At 34.2% G+C, this 26,938-nt stretch overlaps 2 protein-coding genes and 3 pseudogenes across 2 annotated transcripts; 3 read left to right on the top strand and 2 right to left on the bottom strand.

Moving 5' to 3' along the window:
- Positions 1 to 885: 885 nt before the first annotated feature.
- Positions 886 to 3,555, top strand: LOC145621129 (pentatricopeptide repeat-containing protein At5g39710 pseudogene; annotated as a pseudogene).
- A 5,394-nt stretch (positions 3,556 to 8,949) lies between these two features.
- On the bottom strand, positions 8,950 to 10,601 carry LOC145620461 (uncharacterized). The gene has a single exon (XM_081675142.1). The coding sequence runs from the start codon at positions 10,386 to 10,388 to the stop codon at positions 9,111 to 9,113; it is 1,278 nt and encodes a 425-aa protein (XP_081531268.1). The 5' UTR covers positions 10,389 to 10,601; the 3' UTR covers positions 8,950 to 9,110.
- Positions 10,602 to 13,929: 3,328 nt separating this feature from the next.
- On the bottom strand, positions 13,930 to 18,761 carry LOC145620769 (uncharacterized). Its single transcript, XM_081675475.1, has 6 exons — positions 18,410 to 18,761; positions 17,730 to 17,962; positions 17,385 to 17,643; positions 14,898 to 15,077; positions 14,640 to 14,795; positions 13,930 to 14,532 (listed from the first exon to the last, which is right to left on the bottom strand). Exons 1-6 carry the CDS (start codon positions 18,437 to 18,439, stop codon positions 14,359 to 14,361), a joined length of 1,032 nt encoding a protein of 343 aa, XP_081531601.1. The 5' UTR covers positions 18,440 to 18,761; the 3' UTR covers positions 13,930 to 14,358.
- Positions 18,762 to 21,476: 2,715 nt separating this feature from the next.
- Positions 21,477 to 22,424, top strand: LOC145620011 (putative carboxylesterase 1 pseudogene; annotated as a pseudogene).
- Positions 22,425 to 24,177: 1,753 nt separating this feature from the next.
- LOC145620010 (2-hydroxyisoflavanone dehydratase pseudogene) lies at positions 24,178 to 25,152 on the top strand (annotated as a pseudogene).
- Positions 25,153 to 26,938: the final 1,786 nt, after the last annotated feature.

The following is a 26,938-nucleotide window of genomic DNA, read 5'->3' as shown; positions in this document are numbered from 1 at the left end:
CGAATCATTTGAATAGTGTCATTCACTCATTCTTGCTTCATGTCGTGTTGTTTCTTGTTAAGTTTGTGTCGTGCCTTAAACTCCAATTAGGGCAAAACTGATCCGACAAGATCTAATTGAACTCGATGTAATTTCTCAAATGATACCTCTATTTCAAACTTCACACCCATTAAAAGAATGGAAATGAACATCCCAAGAACTTATTAAGCTGATTTGCATAACTTTAGGCATGAAATAATGAATCAAATTATGTCCATTCATTATCCAAAGGTGTCAATCCGAGTAACCAAGCTATGTTCAATTACATCAATCTAATCGGGTCTAATTCAAGTTTGAATCATACTGAATCATTTTGTTCGTACAATTCAAAATTTAAATTGGGTTAGCTTCAAATCGAATGTCCACATGCCAAATAGCCAAATAGGTCGGTCAATTAATCAGAACATAAAGCTAATCCTCTAATTTCATGTTGTAGCAAGTTAGAAAGTTACCAGCCACCCTCATCGACCACAACTTCTCTAATTCCCCTTCATCTTTTAATTTCTTCGACGTTGTTAGTGGATATTAAAGTAAAGGTATTTAACAAGAAAAAGGTTGAATGATTGCAGGTAGGCAAAGTTCAAGTTTCGGTCAAAATATTACGAAATAAGAGAACAAATGTTGATTTGAATTGGATTCTAATTAGAAAAACCGAATTAATTAAGTTTGGTTTAAATTGATTGAATCTTAATTCGATTTTGATTCAACTTTAGCTATAATCCAAATCGCAAACCTACCTTTCACTCCTAACTAGAATCTCCCTATTCCTGTCTAGAAAGCGCAGAACAATGCCAACACCAGCACTACTAGAGTACTAGTCTACTACTGGCAGGGGTGCAAGTGCAATCACCCAAACCCAGCAACCCAAAATGCTGCTACGCAAATGCAAATACCATTCGTCACCCATCTCAACACCATCTTCATCTTCCCCACGCAACGCCTTTCTCGCCGACAAAGCCATAACCTACCTCCGACGACACCCCCAACAACTCCCTTCCTTACTCCCAGAATTCAACCCAGAATCCGCTTGCTTCGTCCTCCTCAAAACCCAGTTCGACCAACCCTTAACCCTCCAATTCCTCAACTGGGCACGCACTTCTTCAAACCCCAGTTTCCTAGACCCCAAATCCAAATGCTACGCCCTCCACATTCTCTCCAAATTCCGCCTCTTCAAAACCGCGCAATCTCTCGCCGAAGAACTCGCTCGCGAAGTTTCTATTCATCATTCAAATGGTGGGTTAGTTTTTGATTTATTGAAAAACTCTTATCAATTATTCAATTCGAATTCGTCTGATGTTTTTGATTTGATGGTTAAGTCTTATGCTTCGCTTAATATGGTAGATAAAGCTATTAATACTCTTAATTTTGCTAAAACTGAGGGTTTTATGCCTGGGGTTTTGTCGTATAATTCGATTCTTCATGCTATTCTTCGGATTTTACCGCCTTCTTCGTCGTCGTTGTCGTTGGCTATGGAGTTGTTTGATGATATGAACAAATTGGGGGTGTCTCCTAATGTGTTTACTTATAATATTTTGATGAGGGGTTTTTCTGGGGCTGCTCATTTGCCTAAGGCTTTGAAGTTTTTCTCTGATATGCAGAAAACTGGGTGTTTGCCTAATATTGTGTCTTATAATACTCTGATTGATGCTCATTTTAAGCTTAAGAAGGCGGATGATGCAATTAGCTTGTTTCGTTCCCTTAAGTCGAACCGTTTGCAGCCTAATTTGATTACTTATAATATTATGATTAATGGGTTGTGTTGTGAGGGGAAGATGAAGGAGGCTTCTGAGGTGTTTCATGATATGTACCGCCAAAGGCTTATACCCGATGAGGTGACTTATAACACGCTTGTTAATGGGTATTGTAAAGATGGTAACTTTCACCAGGCACTCCTTTTGCATTCTGATATGCTTAAAAATGGTTTATCTCCCAATGTTGTTACCTATACTTCTCTTATTAATAGCATGTGCAAGGCGGGTAATATGAATCGGGCAATGGAATTCTTGGAGCAGATGTGCTCTAGAGGGCTTAGACCCAATGGAAAAACATATACTACTTTGATTGATGGTTTTTCCCAGCAAGGTCTGCTGAATGAAGCCTATAATTTATTGGATGAGATGACTGCTGGTGGATTTGAACCCTCTATTGTGACCTACAATGCTCTTCTCAATGGGCATTGCATTTTGGGTAGGATGGAGGAGGCCATTAGTGTGGTTCAAGATATGGTGGAGAGAGGTTTGGTGCCCGATGTTGTGAGTTATAGTACACTTATATCTGGATATTGCAAAAATCAAGACGTGAACCGAGCCTTTGAGATGAAAAATGAGATGGTTGGGAGGGGGATTTTGCCGGATGCTATTACGTATTCGTCACTTATCAAAGGGCTTTGTGAGCAAAATCGGCTTGCTGAAGCTTCTGTTCTTTTCAATGATATGTTAAATGCAAGCTTGCCGCCTGATGAATTTACCTATACTACACTGATAAATGCACACTGTATAGAAGGGGATATCCAGCAGGCTTTTAAACTTCATGACGAGATGATACAGAAGGGTCTCCTTCCTGATGTGGTCACATATAGTGTACTTATTAATGGTCTTAATAAACAAGCTCGGACCAAGGAAGCAAAGCAGCTTCTGCTTAAGATGTTTTTTGATGATTCCATCCCTTCTGGAATCACCTATGACACGCTGATAGAGAGCTGTGGGGACATTGAATTTAGGAGCATTGTGGCTCTGTTGAAGGGATTTTGCATGAAAGGTTTGATGAAAGAAGCAGATAGAGTATTTGAGTCAATGCTTCAGAAAGACCATAAGCCATCTGAAGCTGTATATAATGTACTCATACATGGTCATTCTAAGTGTGGGAATCCACATAAAGCGTATGTCTTGTACAAGGAAATGATGAGTTCTGGATTCAGTCCTCACACTATAACAGTAATAGCTTTGATCAAAGCTCTTTTCAAAGGAGAAATGAACAAGGAGCTAGAGAAAGTCCTGCACAATGTATTGAGAACCTGTAAGCTTAGTGATGCAGAGCTTGGAAAGGTTCTTGTTGAGGTTAACCATAAAGAAGGCAATATGGATGCAGTATTTAATGTGCTTACTGATATGGCCAAGGATGGCCTGCTCCCAACAAGTGGGAGAATTGCTAATTATAAGCGATAAATTTGTGAGGGTGCCAGTGTTTGAAGCTTGCTTGAAAGCCTTCAATGTGCTTCATATAGGTTTCTATGTGGGGCATGCAGACATAGCCATTTGTATTGCAAGCTAGCAAAGGGCAAGGAGGTGATTTTCGACATGTATGATGATTTCTTTGTTATGAACTACAGAAACCTGGTTTTTGTAGCTAAGGATTTGTCGTCTTCGCCTTAATGAGCTGTTGGTGGTGTGCCAGGTACAGTATTTGAGTATTTGAATTGCTATTGTTTTTATCTAGAGTGGCCTATGAAGGATTAACCAGGACAACAACAGTGCACACCTACAACTTTAACTCTTTGGAACTGATTGCAGCTTCTGCCCTCCAAACTTGCTGAAAAAAAGGTAGGTTATTGTTTAGCTATGGAGTTTACGTTTCTCAATTATTGCTTTTACATCTTGAATATGTAGCCTTCCTCTAAATTTTAACGGTTTTTGCATGTTGCATCCCAAAGATCATTGCTAGTCAAGAACAGTATTTTTGCTGTTTATGTGAATATTCCTCGGTTTAATTTGTGGAACACTGGAACTTGTTATTATTTCAAGTGCTTGCATAGCAGATTTTTGTAGGTCAGTATGGTTGCAAGTGCTTGCCCATCGAAAATGTATACACTCCCTCTGTTTTCGTGCACCAATATTCCTACTTTAATAGGCGGAAGCATCGATTTATAATGCGGAGGGAATATATCTCAAATAATGTTTATAGACAAAATACAAAATTTATTCTTGAACTACCTCAAATAGGAAGCATAAAAAGAAGCATTGTCTATGCCAGTAATCTGCTCCTAACATCTAGATTTTCCCATCCGAAAAAAAAAGGATCTGATGCCTCATCTAGTCTTCTCTGCTAATCACTCAATGTTTTTGACAGAAAACTGTATGCAGTTTTGTAAATGATTTGATGGATGGTACAAGTCAAAAGTCACCACTCATTTTCAAATTGGTAGTACAGATCAAGTCACTCAAACGTTATGATCTCTATCTTCTCTAAATCAGTTTATTGTGCAAGGCCTTTGCCCATTTCTTTTTCTTTGCCTTCATAGTACCTACATCGACAGGATCCTTCCAGCTCTAACTTTTTTTTTTCTTCTCCTCTAGCTCTTGGCTGCCAAAAACCTTGTTATTGTTATTCACAAATCACAAAAGGGCTTGGCACAATGTTAAGGCTATATGAATGGAGTGAAGTTGAGCAACTAATTTACAGACCTTAGGTTAGGTTTAAATTTTTATGTACCCTCTCTTGGTTGATTGGAATGGATATAGGATTGATTATTCAAATGACTAAATTACCTATATATAAGAAATCCTGTTTCTGGTTTGTTTTGAACATCCTCTGACCATTTTAAAGTTGTCAAAATGCAATGGCAGTCAAACGGACCTAAAGTTTCACTGAAGTGTAGATAATGGGGCATGTGCATATTACAGCCTACAATATTCCAACTCCTTATTCTCTTCCAACCCCGCCCCCCCCCCCCCCACCCCCCCCCCCACCCCCCCCCCCCCCAACCCACTCACACAAACACTTGATTTAGTTTTTAAAGACACTTTAGAAATTGGAAAGAAAAGGTAGAGACTTGAAGTAAAAATCTTTTTCGTGTAAGATTTTCTTTGAAATTTTGGGCCTGTGTATTCACTTAGGCTATATTTCCTAAAGAAAACTATAATGTGAATGAATTCGAGTCAATCCATGAAGCGTTGACTGAATTCTACGTATTTGTTGTCTAAACACTTAGCTGTGTATATTTAAAGGGAACTGTAATATATCTGAATCTGGTAATCTGCCCATTTGTTCCTTCCAAATGAGATATAACACAATTCAATCTTGGCTGGATTAAGGAGAATGGGCAGCCTGTAAGCTCTAAGTTGGGAGCTTCTGAAGCTTCTTTGTACGGATTGCATTAGTAGGAGGCATGTAACCTTGTTTCTTGACCACACAACTTTGTTAGAATCTGTAAGATGCACATAAGTGTTATTCTCCAGTCACCTTTCTGTTATAAGAAGGATTTTAAAAATCTATTTTAATTGATGTTTCTTACAAAACAAATTGTTTACAACCATTGAGACTCATTTTCTGATTTTTCTCTGGCCTGCTATGTAATTTTCTTGTTTACCCTGACCAATTTTACCTTATACATTGTACCTATATGTTTGCAGGCTTCTTCTGCAACATGGTTGCAGATGTAAGGGTTCACTTGTATCCTTGTTATTTATTGATGTTCTTATAGTGCATTTGGAGTGCTGAGCTGGGCAATCTATATAAAAGGATGCTAACTTGGATTATTAAGCTTGCACCTGAACATAATGCTTTGGCATGGTCATCTCTATCTTGATGTGGGAGATTGAAAAGTAGAAAAGGTCAGATGAGAAAAAATAGGATTTATGCATGTATCCGAGAAGAAATGGCTGCGCTAGAGGTGAGGGTGGCTGCTTGGAACACAATGGAAGTAAAAACGAATTTGCTTGGACCATGATCAGTGATGTCATTCCTGATCCTACTACGGAGTACGATGCAGTTACACTTCTCAACTGCAAATTGTTACAGAACGCTACTGTCAACATCACAAGATCCTACATAAGTAATAATTACTCTTTTTTGTCCCTGGTTAAAAGTTTTTGCTAGAATAATTCATGATTAGTTAAACATTCTCAGGACTACAATCAGAAATTGTATTTTCTATATCATAAGAATGGTTGTGCACTATATCATGGTAGACAGTTAGCGCCCCTAGTTGGGCCTGTCCAATTCGCCTTATCGGGTCTGGGCCCTTTAGTGGGCCCCCTGTTGAACAACTCTTATTGTATGCCAAGAACACATTTGACTTGCATGTAAATGAATGAAATGGTATCTTTCCTCATAGTATGCTGTTTCTTCTTCTATTTTCTATGTTTTCTTTTGCAGAAAAATAGTGTGATTGTTAAAAGTGTAACATATTTTCCGCCCATCATTGGATGTGGCGCATTAGTCGGGCATGATTATGAAATAACCCACTTGAAGATATGAATAGAATCAGAAATTAGCATCAAGTTTCTAGGAAAGGGAAACCTAATTATATTATTCATATATGATGACTAATTAACTTTTAATTACAGATTAGATGAATGTTGGTAGCAATATAAAGGTATAAACCTAACTTTTTATGACTTATTTACGCTATAAAGTTGGCTTGAAAATCTTTGGGGAGTTGCTTTGTTTGTTTTTGATGCGTTTTCTTTTCACAAGTCAAAAGTTTAATTGGAACTAAATTCATTTACTTACCAAAGTATGGAATTATAAATTACTATTAATTATATATTGCACGTGCTGAGTATGTATTATTTTCTTCAACTTGTTACATGTTTTGTTTTGTTGGGGTTTCTTTATCATAATATAATAATTTTTTAATGTATGTAGATTAGTACTAACTAATTCCGTTAGGAAATTGATATCACATAACTCGCATATCTTTTAAAAACTATTGTCTGTAATTGACTTTGTCTAAAGATACTTATGGAGTACGAAGAGTGAGTATTGGACAACAGTGTTGATTAATTTAACAAATGGATCATATAAAAAAATCATAGTACTACGGGCCTGTTCAGTTTCAGCTTAATTTTAATTGAACTCAGCTCCAATCGGTTTAGTTTTTAATTTTCTTCTCTTGTAATAATTCATTTAAGCGCTATTCAGTTCAGTTCAGCCCCAATCAGTTCAATAAATCGAAATAGGCTCTACGTATATCTTTCACGATTTAAGACAAAAGGATGTAAAACGCATAAGCAACCGTACTAACTTATATAATAATTCATTTGAGTAATGTAAAACTATAAAAGTTTATATGCAATCCCTTATGAATACATACGTCATTAATTTCATTATCTTATATCTCTGTAATTGAAGTGAAGGTGACAATGATATGAACTGATAAAATTAAATTAAATGGCAATAAGACAGTATTGTAGAAAAAAAAAACACGAGGTTCCATTAGTGGAGCAGATAAATAGTGGATTTATTAAAAATAATTAATGTGTTTTCAAGTCGTCGATTTTATATTCAAAGATGACGGCGAAAACGAAAGAAACTACACAACGACTATGACTACGAGAGTAGTAAAGAGACAAGTGTTATTGCGTATTTATTCATGTTATTTAATGACGATCCAAGACCACGATGCCCACACTTGGATTTTTTTTTTTTAAGTCATGACATTGTTTTTCATTTGATAACACGATGAAAATGATTTCATAGTTTAATACACTCCATAAATTCTTTCTTGAATCTTCAATTCATTCACTTCATGACTCATGAGGACCAATGGGAAACATCTTATCCCTTTCTTCTTCTTGATTTGTACTCCATGATGTTACGGTTTAGGTTAGGCCATGTCTCAGTCGAAAAAGGGTTAATTTCAGATTGGGTCGGCTTAGGTTTTGATCTAAACTGCCTTTTATAATACTTTCTTAAAAAAAAAAAAAATTGGTTTAGGTCGGACATGATCCAAAAATTGTTCTTAGAAACTAAGCTTAAACTTGGACATTTTTAAATTAGGTCAATCATAATCAGGTCCATGCTAGACTGATTAGCTAAAACGCATAATGAAACTCAGTTTGTTTTGTATTGACAAAATGAGTCTATTAAAGAACACTCGAGCTCTTTGGTACGTAACTGCTACATTTGTCCATATTTCCAATGTCACCCATAAAATTCCTCCATCATATACATAGTACTCCACAGTAAATAGAACACTAATACACTATATATGATGCCTATTATAAATCATTATTGGAATGCATTGAAGTTGTAGAGCCTCATTCACAGTAAAAAGACAGCATTATTGAAGTTACCATCATAGACTTAACTGGTGATAATTGATGACAAGCGTTCTAAAAAGCAATGAATGAACAAATTCATACAATCAAACTTTTGTTGCATTGACTTATTGTACTAATTGTGTAAACAGCTATTATTGCACATTATGGTGGGTGAATTATACCATATACTTCCAACTTTTTACTCCCTTTGCGTAAATTTTTTCCACCCCAAAAACAAAGGGGTCAAAAGAAGAAAGCAAACTAAATGATTACTAAATCTTTTGGGGGTCTAATCTTGGCTTTTTGTTTGAAAAAATCAGGCTTGTTTTTAGCTTTATTTGACATTGATGCACTACGTTGCAAATTTGCTTGGATTGCGGCCTAGCGGGTGGCACCGTCCTGTCTCCAGCGCCCAAACTTCCTGTATAGTTTGCACGTCGTCCTAGTGCATCGATGTAACTTGTACACCGGTATGAATCACTTTGATCTCCTAGGGTCCTAGACATGGTACCCCATCGGCCACCTTGAGATAGAGACATGGCGCGGGGCTAGTATGGATTACGACCACCCCTGTACTTGACCGATTTAAAGCAAAAAAGAAAAAGTAGGAGCCACTTTGATCTCCACAATGCTAATAGTTCTTAATCTTACAAGATTCTACCCAATTTCTTTACGGGGTTGAATTATTAATACTGCTTCTTAAGGGTATATAGGACATTTCGTCTTTTGTTAGATCACTAGATGAGTGGATAGGTTTCATTGATTCATCTTATCAATATAAAATTCAATGACATCTGAAGTTGAATATTCAAAGCTAACAAGATCATAGTTTTAATTTTTGATAAGCCTTTATTTGTCTATCTTTCATCCTTTCTGGCTGAAAAATGTTATCTATGATTAATCAACATGTAAGTACCAAAAAAAGATATATTTGTAAGAATAAATGTAATAAACAAACTTTTGAGTAACAAAGTTGGACTAGAAATTGATTATTTCAAGCCAAATCAACGAACAATTTTCGAATGCTATAGATACAAGATAGTATAATCAAATACAAAATTAATCAAACAAAACCTCAAATGAAACAATTCATGATAGAGTAGTTGAAGCAGATGAAGGAAAAGTGTAGGAAAATTGAGGAAGAATAGGACTAAAACCCAAACAAGCCAAAAGACCATGCTTGTAAGGAAGACTAGTCTTTTTCTTCATCTCTTCTGAGACAGCTTTATTGGTAGTATAGTGCATTTCATGTGCTGATGCCGCCTGCCCTCTTCGCTTTGACACTGATCCTGTTTCGGAACCAGAACCAGAACCGGAACCAGAACCTGTGACTGATGATCTGACACTCCATCTCTTGGAAAAGGATTGAGTATCCTTGTAATGCCCTTCTGATGCACTTCTGAAAAGAAACAAGTCTTTTAACCTCCATTTCTTGGAAGAAGTATTAGTACCTCTTCCTAGAAACCTGCTTGAATTGCTGTTTTCGTTCGAATGCTGATGTTCTTGCAACTGTTGTTCGTGAAGCAGAGCAAATTCAGATACCCTTAAAGGAGACAGTGACCTGCTGATGCCTTTCCTGCTGCTGTTACTTCCTCTTTTATTCATATTTGTATTTGCAGTCGTAATCGATTTAGCTCTGCCTCTACCTCTGCCTCTATCTTGAACACTGTCATCGTCATTGGCGGCAGCAGTAGCAGCCGCAGAAGAATCCCATTTCTTACTGCTGCGAATAGCAGCCTCAAACGGATCCTCATCCGACCCCTTTCTCCTATGTTTAGGTGACACATTAAGCGCGTCCTTAAACTTAGACATAGCAGATTTTGGAGATTTCGGAGACCTTGGAGAATGATTTTCTGAACTGATCTTACTGTCATTGCTGATTTGCAGGCTAGGAGGAGGCTTCAGCTTCAACGGCCGAATTTTACCTCCATCAAAAAGCTCATCAGCAGAAGACAAAGAAGGCCTAACCATCATATCCAACTGCCCACTGAAATCAAACTCGAACTCTTCCTTTTCCTGTTCCATCACTTGTTCATGTTGTTGATTATCTTCATCTTTGCTGTAACTTACACCAGTACTTTTCGCAACTCCCGGCTTAAGCTCCCAATTAAAAGGCACAGCCGCGGAATGATCATGCTTCAGTAACGCGACATCCTCAGCCGAATAATCATCATATACATCAGAAAACATAGATTGATGATTATAAGACCGAGGACTGGTGGGAGCGCTGTAAAAGAAGAAATCGAGCTGAGACCGAGGGCGGCGAGGGCTGGAAGCAGCACTCATGTATGGAGTTGAGCAGTTGCTGTTCATATGATCAATTGCAGCAGGTAACTTGTTTTCTGCTGTTAAAACTCTCATCTCCATTTTCTCCTTAATCCACACTTCTTTTTGGTTGGTTTTTTTTGCTACTAATATAGAAGTATGCTTTTTAAAGTTGAAATATAACACTAAGATTTTATTGTATTTTTTAATTTTCTGATTTTTTTAATTTATTTTTTTGGGCTTGATAAATATAGTTGGTGAACTAAAGATAGTAGTATGTTTTTGGAGGCTGATTGATAAAATTGACCAAGGAAAACAGAGGAAGCTAGCTAGAAATGAAGTTTGGTTACATTTTTTTTGGCTTTATTTTAGGCCGCCTTTTGTATAAAAGTTGTTAGTTTATTTGATTTAGACATGCACCATTTTAGTCCCTTTCAGACATAAATCAATATGATCCACAATTTTTATATTTTATTTAAATAATTTATTTATATTCTTTTTTACTAATCATATTATAATATTGATTTGTATGAAGCTGTCATGATTGTGCATAGAAGGATTTGCATGAATTTTCTTAGTTTTGTGTTTTTGTCTTTATGTTTGTTTTTAAGTTGTTGGCTAATATGTGGAGTTGTGGACCATTATTACTTATTCACTCATAGTAGTTTATACTTTATACAAGTATATTTGTAAAGTTTTCATAAACAAATTAAATAAAAAAAAAAAAAAACAAAACAAAACAAAAAAAAGGGTATAATTGTAAAGCTGTAAAGTGTACTCCCTTAACTGCTTAAGGTCTTAAGGAAGTGAAAGTAAAATTCTTCAAGTAATTGTAGAATTTTACTTTGGTAAAAAGGCCCTCTTTTTTTTTTTAATCACTAAGGAGAAAGACCCTAATCGTACCTCAACCCTCACGGTTTTTTTAGTCTAGTATTTGCAGGTCAGACATTTTGAAAGTGAGGGGGAAGGGTAAGAGATCCCCATCCTCAAAGTGTCTCTAGTGGGGATTGAATTCCCAACTTTAAGGTTGGAAGGTGACAATCTTACGACTAGACCAAGCTTAACTTGGTGTAAAAAGACCTAAGTTAGCATTACCAATCGTAATACAGTACAAGCTATAAAACATCTACAATGATTATAAAAATATATACAACATTTACAATGATTATTAATAATGTCATTGGCAGATATAAAAACACATCATATATGCAGTAAAATATAGTCTTGCAATAGATTATCAAATGTGATATACAAGAATCAAATAAAGTATGAAGAACTTGCACAATACTCCATAAATTTTAGTACTAGTAGATATAAAAACACAACATCTACAAACTTGTTTATCTCATTCACAAAAACACAAATAAATGTAAATGTGCTTATTTCCTAAGCCTCCTTCAATCCTCTTCAAATCGATCATACCACCCATAAAAATTAAATCCAAACTTTCTAGTTTATAGTAACAAGACTTGGTTTACACATAAAAGCTTGAGAAACACTAGTAACCCCATTGAATTCGATTTTCTTAGATGTATTGTCCTTGCTATTATACCAAAATAAACACCTCGTTTTTGAACACGAATTCTCCATCATCAAAATTTCCGAATTTGATTCTCTACTGCGCGCCAAGGGAATATGTTGTGATAACGGGATAACATAATTTAAATGCGAAACACTAAATAATTTCACCCAACTCCCTTTATTTCCATACTCCTTCATAACACACATATCAACCGATTCTGTAGTTGTCACCATTAGACTCAAACAACCATCGAGAACCCCTAAAATTGGATTAGTCCTAATACCGCCCCAATTGTATTCAGGTAACGGTATGTCATCCTCCTCCCATTGCTCACGACATAGATTAAAACAACGAATTCCAATATTATATCCAAAACTCGAAAACAACCAATGAAGTAAATGATTATTGATGAGGATACCATGATTCGAACCACAAATCCATCCGATATCTCCGAGACCCGATTTTTGGACCACGTCTCTCCATGAATCAGCCTTTAAACTATAAATCGTAACATATAAATGATGTAGTAATACAATCTTATAATCCTTGTTCTCATGATCATATCCAAATCCGATTCTAACGGAGATAGACGTACATGAATAAAATATATCACGGTAAAATATATCGCGGTAACTTTGAGTATATGGATTGAACAACCTAAAAACGGGGTCAATATCGGTTAAACAAAGTAAGCCATTACACGATCCAACAACTTGTCGGAGAGAAGTCGAAGGCAATGGCAGTTTGATGGCGGGAGTTTTCGGGGCGTCCAAGTCGAACAAGTAAAGATCATTGTCAATGTCTTTGATTATGAGTAAATCATGAGATTGATTGAGTTGAGGATTTATGAATTTGTAATTAGAAATAACGGTATTAAATGATTTCGAAACACACTTGAAACGAATAAGAGATTTTGTAGGCAATTTGGGGAGTATTTCTGTGAACAATATGTCCATGGGAATTTTGGTAGCCATGATAGGGATTTCTAGGGTTATCTTTTTTCTAGTAGTATTTTTGTTAGATTGTATGGAACTCTTTAATATTTATAAGGATAAAACTCTAAGATAGAGTAGTCCTAATTGTATGGGGAATTTGTTATGATATGATAATATTTACAAAAATAAAATAAACTTTCCTATATTACATTATTAAAGAGGTGTCAAAATCACACCCGACCTGACCTAATCCGAAATCGGTCCGAAAATTATCCAATTCAGATTTAGACTCGCGTAAATATAATAATTTAGCATGACTCAACTTGTCAAATTGATCCGACCCAACCTCCTCAGATCCGATCCAATCATCCGAATTGACACCTCATACCTATAAATAATTGTACAAATTCTTAAATAGACTTGGTTCACACTAATTTATTGTGGACCACTAACATTAGAGAAACTATGATTATTTTATTTATGAAAAAAAAAGTCACTATGATAAAATGAAGGTCACTATGTTAAAAATAAAAGTCATTTTTGTAATATATAGGCTATAAGAGGTTAATTTTTTTAATGATATATTTTATAAGGTCAATATAAATAATAAAGGTCACTATGATAAAATTAGGATCATAACGTCGGACTTTAAGTTCACAATAATATTAAACGTTATACAACTTTTAATAAAGGTTACTATGTTAAAAATAAGGTTACTATGTTAAAAATTAGGGTCACTATGTTCAATGTAATGTCAGTTGCGTGTGTATAAAGCTCGGGGTCCACAATAATATTATTGTGGACCAGATCCACGCAAGTATTTCTGAAATAATTGAGAGTGTTGATTGTTTTTTTTTTTGGAAAGTAATCATATTTATAAAATAAATAGTATGCGTGTAGGAGAGAAAAAAATTAAGTTTTTGATATTTTAAAATTTACAACTTCAGTATTTTTCCTACGTAGTATTTTGCATTTATTAATAAGTTTAGCCGTTTAGGTTAGACTTGCTAATTTTATTTTAAAAAAAAATATTTAAAGGGCTCAATATTTGTAAGGACAACACCACCTCTCCTTTGATGATCACAAAATTTTAAATTCACAATGTTATACAGTAGTACAAAACACCAAATATTCCCTCAAAAAAAAAAAAAAAAAAAAAAAAAAAAAAAAAAAAAAAAAACCAAATATTATACCTTGACCAACTAAAAATGTCGAATACTTGGATAATTTCTCTTTTGTGCAATAAAAGTTGCAAATCATTCAAATCATGGGAAGTATTTATTTCATAGCTCCTTAAATGTCTATGATACAAACACTCTCCTTTCTCACCAGTTACCACCAAACCTAGTCAGTTCACCGACCAACAACACAAACAAAAAGCAGTGTGAACTGCAAGAAGAAACAGAATGCCAAAACTTGTGTTCTATTAAAGTGGATCTACCAAGAAAAAAGAATAAATGAATCATTAAATTAGAGTTAAGCAGCTGCAAATTTCTGATGACCAAATATTCTGCTACCAAAATTGTTGCCCCCCATGCCGACATTGCAAAGAACTATGAAGGGGAAGAAATGAGATTAAAAACCCGAAGCTATATACATCTGTAAATGCAGAAGTCTACAATCTATAATCAGCATGTAGGAACCCTTCAAACTCGGTCCCGTTAAGAGCCCTTTGAACATCATCCCAGTTTGCGACCTGTTCTGACAGGGATCCCTTGTGTATCTTCACTTGTCTACTAGTTAGATTAGTTCTCGGGACCCTTAAAAAGTCCTGAACGTCTAATAATTTCTGCAAGGGAAAATGATAACAAAGAAATATTACTTATGTTTGATTTCAAAGATGAACATTGAACCAAAAACCTTTCTGGGGTAATTTAAAAGTCCTAGAAGACTTACAGTGCGGTTATTCACTACATCCTCATAGTAGAGCAATGTGTGTCTGGTGCTATTAAAGTACTCTAACGCTTTGGCTGCCATCTGTTGGACTTTCTTAAGCTCTGGTATCAAAGTTGTGGCATTTACGTAAGGTTTGTAGCTTGCAAGTATCTCAGCCTGCAACAGATTACCATGCAATCCAATAAACATCTGATCTATCTACAAAAGTTATTGAAAGCTGTCTGTGCAAATGCGAACAGAGGAAATAGAAAGACATACCTCATGGGGAGAGTGGACATGGGATTTATGTGTCCCATTTAACAGCTTAAAATCACGGTCATATGAATTTGCAAGAATTGATACCATTCTCCGCAAGAGATTTCTTCGGAAGAGAAAAATTACAGAAACACCTTTTTTGGTAAAATAATCAACTATTTCTTCATGATGCTGCATTAATCCCTGCATACACATTATCTACATAAGTTTATATGTAAAGCAGACAGAAATTTCATACAAAAGATTTAAGCAAAGGAAAAGCAACATGAGCAGCTGTCTATTTCCTGCCAATAAAAGTTATAAAGCGTCCCTAGAACAATCCGGCTATCGCGAGATAAATCTATAGAACAGATCAACAGAAATCCTTTCCTAGTATGTTTTCGATTTGTAGATATTCAAGCAGTATAGCATTTACTGTACAAGGCATGCACAATATTTGTCACTCACATCCCAGATAAACAACAGCCAATAAAAAGTAGCTTCAGAGAGCAAGTGCAAATGCAGCGCGTAAAGCTGCCAATCTGGAAATTACAGTCTGCAAAAGTCTACTTCTAAACAGATAAGGAAAAGCATCTTCTTAAAAAAGCTAATTTATCAGCAAACTAATAGACAATAAAACAACTAATACTTTGCACAAAATAATGTTTGCCATTCTAGACCTAATGGCAAACATACACTGGGAGATATCCGTCGTTTCCACATATATGTCCCCACATGAGCAAGAATTGCATCTGATAATGGACGAAGTCAAAATCACAAACAATTTTCCACTTTCTGCAAAATATAATACTCCATATTCTCATTGCTACCTTACCAATATCAGATTTCTTATAAACAATTTCTTTAGTGGCTGAAATATTGACATAGACAGTGAACAGAATGGAGGGATTCTATGGTTTGTTAATAGCTTCTCAAGCAACAATGACCCTTTAGGCTTTAGCTGCCAAAATTATATGCATAGATTGACTGAAATTTATTGTAGGTTCAACTAACAAAAACAAAAGGTTAAGTAGGGTACAGGAATCCTTGCAGGGTTTGGGATTTCATACTGTTCATAAAGAAATGCCTGGCAGTCTGTTTCTATACAGCACTACCCTATTTATTGTGGTAAAATAAACTAGTGAGGAATCCTTATCTTTTCAAAACCAAGATGAACTTCTCAAGCACTCATTAGTCATTATTCAAACACAAAAACATACAACAGGCACTATTATAAAGTGACTAAATGGCCACAGCCTAGAAAGATTATGTACAGGGGACAGCCCCTCACCCCTCCCCCTCCCCCTTCCCCTCCCAATAGATCTGGTGTTCATTCCTTTTGGGGCTCTGGAGTCAGGATCGCTCGCTACTTAGAAGCATACTACACCAAAATTGTACATTCAGATAGGAAGGAAAGCTGGCAGATGCAGGGTCTGGAAGCATAACTCTAATAAAAGTTCATAAATCGTAGAAGGATTTCATCAATCCCAGATTGGCTTTTTTCACTGGAAATTATCACTAAAGAGCAACCATTACCCTACACCTAGCAAACCAAGTATTGGCCAGGTCTGGGTAAGTAGTATTTTCAGTACTTCGTTTTTATTTAGGATGATGAACTGCAGTCCCTGAATAAAGTCCCTTCCTGAGATAATTACGTGATCGGGATATTCTTTTACAGCTTAATTTTATTGGAAATCTGATAGAGTGATCCACTGCGTTGTAAATTTTCTTTTCACTGCTGAACCTACTTATGGGATTATTTAAGAACTTTAAACCACATATTCTAACTTGACCAGGATTGTTAAAAAAAATTGAAAGAAGAAAACAATGAGTAATTTAGTGTCCACGCCGATTCACAACTAGATTACCACATCATGCTTGGTTTGTCTCATCATACCACCTGACAAGTGGCTAAGGGCAGAAAATATCAAAGAGCACAAAACATTTTGGTGTGATTAAGATACAGCCTATACCTGTCAATGACAGTGGTGCTAACACAAATGACCATGATTTCAAGCTGTTAAATTGGGGAAGGGGGAGAATGTTCCACTAAACAGATATCCTTAGTAAAAAAATCATATTAATTAGATGCTGTATGATCAAAGAGCAAAGCCGGTAGGACCATAACTAATACTGAAAGTATCCACATCGAATCATCAACATCTAATGATCTAAGCTTCAAGGTAAATATTTAAACCTTGTCAAGTTAAACTCACCAATCCAGAATATCAGTCAGTTCTAAATATCAGTTTTTTTTTTTTTTTTTTTTTTTTTTTGGACAAGAGATGCAAGATGATTGGAAAGTTGTGCTAAACTTATATATTTGAGTTATATGCTCACTTAGATTAACTTCCTTTTTTCTCAAAACACATTCATTCTCAAAATGATAGATACTTGAATGTAACAATGCAAATAGTGCAGTCCATTCACACAGGATGTTCAATTGTCAAATGATGAAGAATAACATCCTCTAAACTTAAAAGCAGCCAGTAATAAATAACAGACACTCACTTGATTTAGCATCCATTTCAAGCCAACTGCAGCAGTACATTCATTCTTAGCAGCACTACTGAACCAATCCAAATTGTAAAGCTTGTCAAGGGTCTCCTCAATAGTCGAAGCATTAGCTCTCCGAACTTTTACAGAGAAAATCTCCCCATTTGAACTCACATTCATGTGACTATTCAGCAAGGTTTCAAACCAGCCACTACCTGATCTTTGAGTTGACAATATAGCAAAGTACCGGACCGGATGGCAAGCACATTCCGCCCTGATAACAGACTAGCATATAAATAGGACTGAAAACCCACAACAAAACACTTCTTGCAACTAAAAACACAGAACAATTGTATATACCTGCTATAAGTAACAGGTTTAGGGTAATGCACATAAGGAACCTCCCAATCTTCAAGATCGGGCCTAGGACACGGGCGATCACTCACTTGAACGTTTAAAAACCCGGTAGTAGTAATCGTACCAGCACTAAACTGCTTGAGACAGACAAAACAAATGTAGATTCCACATACCATAGCAAACACTAATACAATCAACCTCAACAGCAGTGGAGACTTTTTGGGCACCAAAATCTCCTGTAATTTTGAAAGATACCCAAATGTTACTCATAAAAACCCAATTAATTTACTTGATTCACCTTCCTAGATACTATAATCACATATTTCGTATGTCCGGAATTAATTGTCACGTTGATAGACTAAATTGAACTACTAATATAACAACTAAATCCAAATATACGCCAGATTTGATTCATATAATTACAAAATAAAGGAAAGTTCAATTCTTTAAAATAAAAACTGAATAAAAGATTTCATGAATCTAATAAAAATGTATAGTACAAACAAAACAAAGATCTGGGTTCTTCAGGTGTTCTGTTTGCATGCCTTTTTTATGCATGTTTTATTAAAAATACATACTTAAATCACAAAAAACAAATAAAGATAAGTCATTTAACAACTAAAATTACAAGATTCAGCAATAAAAAAAAAAATCAAGAAAATAATAATAAAAATCAAGCAAACCTTGAAAGAAAGAAGAGAATCGTCAGCCATTGTTGTTGAAGAAGAAGATGGATCAAGAAGAAAGAGAAAAGCGGTGAAAATGCACCGCGCATCTCAAAAAAAGCTCAGATTTTTCTCACTTTTATTATGATTTTTAATTAAAAATTATCTGGGTTTATGGGAAAATGTCATTACTCATTAATTAAGCTGAAGTTGTTTAAGAGAGATCTTAGAAATTGTGTAGGAGAGAGAGTGAGAAGAGGAAATCTTAAGCAACAAATTGGTCGGACCAATTCATAATCATAACACTTCTCACGATTTTAAAGCTTTTTATTTTTTTGGTTCTATTTCTCTCTCCTAAAACCCCTCTCTTTCACTCTCTCTGATTATGATTTATGGCTGGTGCGATTATCGAGGTCACACCTCATACCCTGGCCCCTGGGTCTACTCACTCCCATTAATGCGACACCGTTTTGCCTTTTTTCTTTTTGTTCTTAAAGATGAAATCATTGAACTTTTTTTTTTTTTTTTTCCCGATAGATTTTCAATATCCATAAATAAATGCGTTTAATATGTGGCTGATTGGCTGGTCACACTGTGTGATCATTTGAAACATATGAAAACACACTAATCGGGTAATCTTTGGCTGATTAAGGGCCTGTTCATATTTACTGAATTAAGCTGAACTGAACTGAACTGAACAGATTGGAACTGAACTGAACTGAACTGAACAGATTGGAACTGAACTGAACTGAACTGAACTGATTGGAACTGAACTGAACTGAACTGAACTGATTGGAACTGAACTGAACTGAATTGAGCTGAAATGAATTTTATGTGAGAGAGAAATTAAGAGCTGAACTGAACTGAATTGATTGGAACTGAACTGAACTGAACTGATTGGAGCTGAACTGAACTGAACTGAACTGAAATTAAGTAAATGTAAACAGGCCCTAAGTTCTACTCCCTCCGTCCCCTTTTGATAGTCCTTTATAGGTAATTTTTCACGGAAATTAATAAACACAATAAGAATAGTAAAAGTAAATTGAAAAAGTAAATTGATATTAGATATGCAAAAAAGTAGAGAGGGAAAGTAATAAAAGTACATGGGAAAACAAAATTTACATGGGAAATTTAAATTTGCACAAATATTGTTGCAAATTGGAAAGAATTTTGGTAAAAAAATTAATATTAATAGTTGTTGGAAAAAGCAAATGGGGTGAACATTTTGGGACTAAAATTTGCCCATAAGGGACTATCAAAAGGGGACGGAGGTAGTATTACACCGTGTGATTAGTCACATATGAAACTTTGTGTTAATCGATACAAATTATATACTCCGTATAATAAAAGCGTAATACTAATATTAAATAAAATTTGAACTTTAATTCATCTTGATAGGAAAAAAAAAAAAAAAAAAATAGACCGGATCAAATTAGAAAAGATAAGTTCCGATCAGATTATATCAAAAAAAAAAAAAAAAATCTGATACACTTTATCACTTTATGTGCGGTTTTTTATCACTAAATATAAATATCGTTAATTTCCTAATGAAAAAAATTATGAAAATTACATATCTATGAGCTTGTACTAAAAGCAAATCCATCCATGACACTTGTCACTACCTTGTGAAAAAATTTCCCGACTTTTTCGCTACTCTCTCCTTTTTTTTTTTTTTTAGTAAAATATTTATATCTTATGTATTTTCTTTCTAGTTTGACAATCATATTCCACCTATATTAAAAAAATATTTCTGAATATCTTTTATATACTTTATACTTTGTGGTATACTTTATACCTAGTTAATAAAATAAGAAAATAAAATAATAAGGTTACCTAAACAAGCCCTGTCCCAAAAAAAAAAAAAAAAAAAAAAAAAAAAAAAAAAAAAAAAACCCTAATATCTTTTAATTCTATTATCCTTGTAACCATGAAATTTGTTTTTAAACCAATCAATTTAATTTTTTCGTCCTACTAATCCTTTTTTTTTTTTTTTTTTTGTGGTGCAAGGTTTCGCATTTATAATCATGTCCATTATTGTAAGAGGAAGTAGTTTAACCGAATAAAAATAGGTTTGGTCGGGATATAGACCAAACAAATAAATCCAACACTATTTTGGGCCAAAAATAGCGGGTTTTATAGGTTAGACAAGCCATTTTTAGCTAAAAAATAATTTTTAGGTTGCCCCAAATTCCCCAAGCAAACAAAAAAAACAAACCGACCCAATAAATCTGCCCAAACCCGGGTAAATTTCAAGATATGCCGTGCAGACGTGCTACTTAGGAAGTTAGGATCAAGTCTAAGTTTTAAGTGTCCCCTTCAATTACATCTTACATTGCCACTTTGGATACCCTCATTTTTTCTTTGATTGATGTTAACAAAAATATTGTATGTCTTCATTATTTTTGTTTAAGTAATTGTTTGGGAACAATATATACAATAAAGTACAACACTTTGTTTACTCTGATCTAATGAATAATGATGTTGTCTAGCTTCTGGGATGGGCGAGTTATAAGTCTTATAACATGCAAATAAGAGATACAGCTTGAAACCCATACTTGTACAGACTACAAAAAAAATTGAAATTAAAAAAAAAAAAAAAAAATCAAAAAAATCAAAAAAATTTCAAAAAAAAAAAGGAGAGAAATTCATTAGCTCTTTTTGTTTCATCAATCATCTTAATTTAATTGTTTTGATCATTAAAGAAAAAATAATGCTTATATTGGAAGAACTTAAAATCAATTAACCACACTTAGAACTCAATAACATGTCCTATTATTATTTAAAAAAATTTTTTTTTTTTTTGAAAGATTATTAAATTAGTTCATTTCTCCAAACATAATTTCCCAAAATGACGGGGAGGGTAAAAAAAACAATGGTAGTAAAGGGAGAGGAGGGTAAAGAAACTAATTAAACCGTTCTCTCTAATTATTAAACAATATTTTAATGAATGGCCTAGAGAAAATTTTGGTGAAAATAAAGTTTTCAATGCATATAAATTTCTCATCAAAGAATGAAGAAATTAAAATTGCATGTAGTACCTTACACAATATAGAGACAAACAACATTAATATCGCTAGAATTAAGTATGGAATGCGATATAGAAGATACTGCTCGTGATTTTTTCCCATTTTTTAGGGTTTGTAAAGATGGTCACATTGATAGGTACATCCTTACAACCCAAGTACCAGCAGGTGTCGACCCGTTTACTGGGGTTCATACCAAAGACGTAATAATATCAAAAGATCCTAAAATATCGGGTCGGATGTTCCTCCCTAGGTTGTATGATACGGATAGCGAAGATGATAGTCCAAAGAATAGGAGTCTACCAAAGGATAGGAGTCTACCATTGCTTGTCCATTACCATGGTGGAGGCTTTTGCACCGGGTCAGCCTTTGGTCCAATTATTAAGCAATTTTTGAGTAACATAGTTTCTATGACCCATGTGGTGGCTATTACTATAGACTATAGGTTGGCCCCCGAGAACCCGTTACCCATTGCATACGAGGATAGTTGGGACGCATTCAAATGGATTGCATCCCATGTAGATAGGAATGGGCCCGAGCCTTGGTTAAATGATTATGTGGATTTTAATCGGGTCATTTTAACTGGAGAAAGTACTGGAGCTAATCTTGCCCATGATGTTGCAATTAGAGGTAGCGTTGAACCCTTAAAGGGGTTAAGCCTTGCAAGTCTACTAGCCATTCACCCGTATTTCTGCACAAAACAACAACGTGAACCTGTAGTTGATTATATATATCCGTCTAGGGATGAGGAACCAAGGTTGAACCCTAATACAGATCCAAGATTATACAAGTTGGCGTGTGATAAGGTATTAATTTGTGTTGCGGAAAAGGATAGGTACAAAGAAAGGGGACTTGATTACTATGATACCTTAGAAATGAGATGGGAAGGGAGGGTTGAACTTGTGGAAACATTGGGGGAAGGGCACTGCTTTCATTTGCTTGATGCTGGCTCCCCAAACATCGACCCTTTGATGGCTAAGCTTGCTTCTTTCATAAAAGAGGATTATTAGATGATTTATTACTATTATATTTGTAAATATATACGTATATCAATACCATACGTACTATTTCTTTTGTTCTTTTATGTTCTTCCTACAATTTTGACTTTTTTCTCGTAAAAATCTTTTAAGTGGAAGAACAAAATAGATTGATTGAGGGATGGACACAGCTATAATGTAATTCATCAATACTTGTTTTGAATATCCAAATAAAATGTCTAATTTTCTTATAGTAGTGACTTGTGATCGATTTTACCATTATATATATAAGAATGATCAACCTATTATAATAAGTGTTTGAGTATATATATTATCAAGGGTGTATGTAGTTACTTTTGATTCCTCATCATATATTTATTTATTTTCCAATTTGCGTCTTCGTATATCGTGTTATAATGTAAGGTGGATACAAAATCATAAGAGTACCATTTATATATTATGGAATTTGTTATATACAAATAAGAAACGGTGCTATATATGACATTGTAACCATTTAAATTTATGAGTTTTCTATCATAAAACATTTACTACAATATGGACGAGTACGTAGTTTCTACGTATTAAAGACATCATTTTTCTTTGTATAAAAGTTGAAAACCCTGTCAAAAAATAATTGTGGACTTCGATCTAGATTTTGAGACGAATTAAAGACATCATTTCTCTTTGTATGCAAATTGAAAACCCTGTCAAAAAAGAAAACCTTGTGGACTTCGATCTAGATTTTGAGAATATTTTCTCCTTATGTTTTTTATGGACATTTTACTATAGATTTCTAAACTTATAAGAGTATTATTTTAGAAAATGCATTTAAAAATAACACTTATTTGTAACCTTTAAGACCGTGTATAATAATACTACTATTAATTTATTAGAAAAACGATAAACGAACTATAAATTGGTTTATAATCGTCATGTAGTATTATTCTTTTCTTCGGAACAAATAAATAACTAATTTGTCTTCATGTTCTTCCTCCCTACATAATAAAAAGTTTAACAAAACATTATGAATATATAGTGCATGAACATTAATATCCTTAAAAATGTTCTTTTACGTATTTGCCCCCATTTGATTTCAAAGGCCTTAAAATTGTCTCTTGAATTTTCTATATTAAGAAAATTGGTTTTTATCATATTTCGTAATCACGTGATAGGTAAGATTTATTAATATCACAATAAGCAAAGAAAATGAGAGTGAGGGATAACTCAAGTGGTTAGAGCTCCCCACCCGATTTCAGGAGTCTTAAGATCGATTCGCATCACCCTGTCCTTGTGGCTCTCTAAGCAATTAAAAAATAATAATAAAAAAAATAATAAAAATGACACAAGACGGGGTGCTCTATATCTTCTATTATCATAGAACATTGGACTTTGTTTTTCATACCTATTTTCTCCATTTAATTGAAGGGTAAAAAGGAAAATCTTAAAGTTTTAAACCAACTTGAGAGTCCATGCAATAACATAGAAAGATATTACACGTCTAAATTTATTAGTTATTTGTTACCTAAACCAAACAAAATTTCCAAGAATAGCGATTAGAAAATGACAATGAGGTTGTCCAAAAAAGAAAAAGAAAAAGAAAATGACAATGACAGTAAAGAAAGGGAGGGAAAAGAATTGAATCAAACAAACTTAAAACGAATGGCCTAGAGAAAATGTTGGTGAAGATTAGGTGTAATTATAAAATAAAATTACACAAAATATACATATAAAGTTTTTCTCATCCAACCTAAGAAATTAAGGATGATAAAGTAGTTACTTACACAAAATGGCCACCAATATCAAGAGGGAATTAAGTGTGGAATTAGATTTAGAAGAATTTACTCTAGATTTTTTTCCTTTCTTTAAAGTTTGTAAAGATGGTCACGTTGATAGGTATATCCTCACAATGGAAGAAAATCCGGGCATCGACCCTGTTACCGGAGTTCAAACCAAAGACATAGAAATATCAAATGATCCGAGAATAACGGGTCGAATATTTCTCCCTAAAATGGATGATACCGGTGATGATACGGGTGACCCAAAAAGCAAGAAGGGTTTACAATTGTTTGTTCATTATCATGGAGGAAGTTTTTGTACCGGGTCAGCCTTTAGCCCAATTACCAAAGAGTTCTTGACCCATTTGGTTTCTAGGGCCCAAGTGGTTGCCATTACAGTGAACTTTAGGCTAGCCCCCGAGTACCCGTTGCCCATTGCATACGACGATTGTTGGGCCGCATTTAAATGGATAGCGTCGCATGCAAATGGGAACGGGTCGGAGCCATGGTTAAATGATTATGTGGATTTTAATCGGGTTTTTGTGGGTGGGGAAAGTAGTGGAGCTAACCTTGCCCATGATGTGGCAATTAGGGCTAGTATTGAACCCATTGGTGAGGGGTTAAAACTAGTAGGTTTACTAGCCATTCAACCGTATTTCGCCACAAGAGAAATCATAAGGTTAATGCAATATTTATACCCGTCTAGTAGAGAATTGGATAATGAACCGAAGTTGAATCTAAATATTGATCCAAGATCGTGCAAGTTGGCGTGTGATAAGGTATTGATTTGTATTGCGGAAAATGATAAATTTAAGGAAAGAGGATTAACTTATTATTATAGCTTAAAATCAAGGTGGGAGGGGGATGTTGAATTAGTGGAAACATTGGGAGAAGGCCACTGCTTTCATTTGCTTAATGCTAAATCTCCCAATATCGAACATTTGATGGCTAAACTTGTCTCTTTTATTACAAAGGATAATGATTAGATAATAATTACATCTTCATTTGTTTTATTTAAAATAATAAGCAATTCATACAACTACAAAGCATTTTATTTTATTTATTTTTTGACGGGTACAAAGCATTTTATTTGTATGTATACTATTTTAGAATGTTTGGGGAAAATTATCTAGTTATTTTTATTATAGTGTAGGGCATGTACATGTTTTCATCATTATCCATTTGTTTCCTTTTGTTTTACACACCTATATATCTTACATTCAAAAGCCAAAGAAAGTGAGTGTGTGTAATTAAGGGGAAAAAGAAATTGAAAAAATGGGAGTATGTATGAAAAAGGTGCATAAATATATGAAGAGAGGTACAAAAATATTGTAGGGAAAGGAGATGTTTTTATATACCCCGGATGTACATACACCCATGAGTATTTGTTCTCATTTTGATGATTGTTTTTCTTTTTTTCATCAAGTGAAGAGCATTAATAACTAACTTTAGATTAGTTGGGTGTATGATATAACAAATTCTAGTCAATACATTTTTTTCATCATGAGAGGGAGAAATCATTCTTTTTTGAAATTGCTACCCACCTATTGTAGGGGGGTTAATACATTATTCCGGATGCTAATATTTTTAATTATAAATATATTATACTAGTATATAAAAATTGTGACAAATTTACAAGATCTCATGCGACTATAATTTTACTTTATTATATACAAGTATTTCTAAAATTAGCAAGTCAAGTGGAGTATAAAAATGCATAAAGTCAAAGTTTCACTCTATACTTTTTCAATGCTTTCACCCTTAAGGCCTAAACTCCTCAAGTCACAACTACTCTTATAAGTTAAGTTGTACGAAGTACAATATTAGGTTTGGTGAAAATCATAATCGAGAATTTATCAACCTACCCATTAGGTTTGGTGAAGATCATAATCGAGAGTTTATCAACCTACCCAATATTGGGGTGGTTAAATTGGGTCATTCTACGCTTTGTTGATGTTGAAAAGTACCATATAACAAAAGAGTAAACAACAAAATAAAAATCTTGAACGTCTGAATTTTTTTTTCTTAATGCCTATTTTAATCAATAACTCATAAATAGATTGCTTAAAAAATTCTCTATTAATTAGCGGATAATTTAGGTGAGGTCATGAAGACACTTATTGTAATTTGTATACATAGTATTATATTATGTACTCTGTATTAAATACCAACTAATCTATTTTTATAATAAGGATCGTGCTAACAAGTGCCCCAAGGACGTAAAATAACTATTTACACCATTTGTTTCATTACAATCTTCACACTTTAACTGTACACATTGTCAACGCATTATTTTATCCATAATTAAACTACTCATTGAGACAAATATATAAGACTCAACATGACTATGTTACATTTTCCAGAGCATATATCAAGAATAATTTTGGAGAATAATGTCAAGATTCCAAATGGGGAGATTATGATGAAACGAAGGGACTAAAAAATTTTCTGCATTTCAAAATCACACGTCGATTGATGTAATTAATATTTATTTCAATTTGATAACTCTACTTTTTTAGTCGTATAATCTACCACCTCCGGAACTTTCGTTAGCTTTTGTCAAACAACAATAATATAGACTTTTTTAATTGTTTTTTTTTTTTTCTATTTTTCATTGATTGAAAGTGATATATATTTAAGTAATAATTGTAGACATCTTCCTTTTTGGATGGATTTAGATGGGAGAATATTGGTACGGAGCAATATACTACTCGTAATATTTATGATTTTAATGATATTTAATGCACAGTAAGGAATAAGGGGTAAAATACT

Source organism: Chenopodium album, chromosome 27, assembly GCF_948465745.1.
Source record: "Chenopodium album chromosome 27, dcCheAlbu1.1, whole genome shotgun sequence".
In the NCBI taxonomy this organism is placed as follows: Eukaryota; Viridiplantae; Streptophyta; class Magnoliopsida; order Caryophyllales; family Amaranthaceae; genus Chenopodium; species Chenopodium album.
This window is presented reverse-complemented; position numbering and strand designations above follow the sequence as displayed.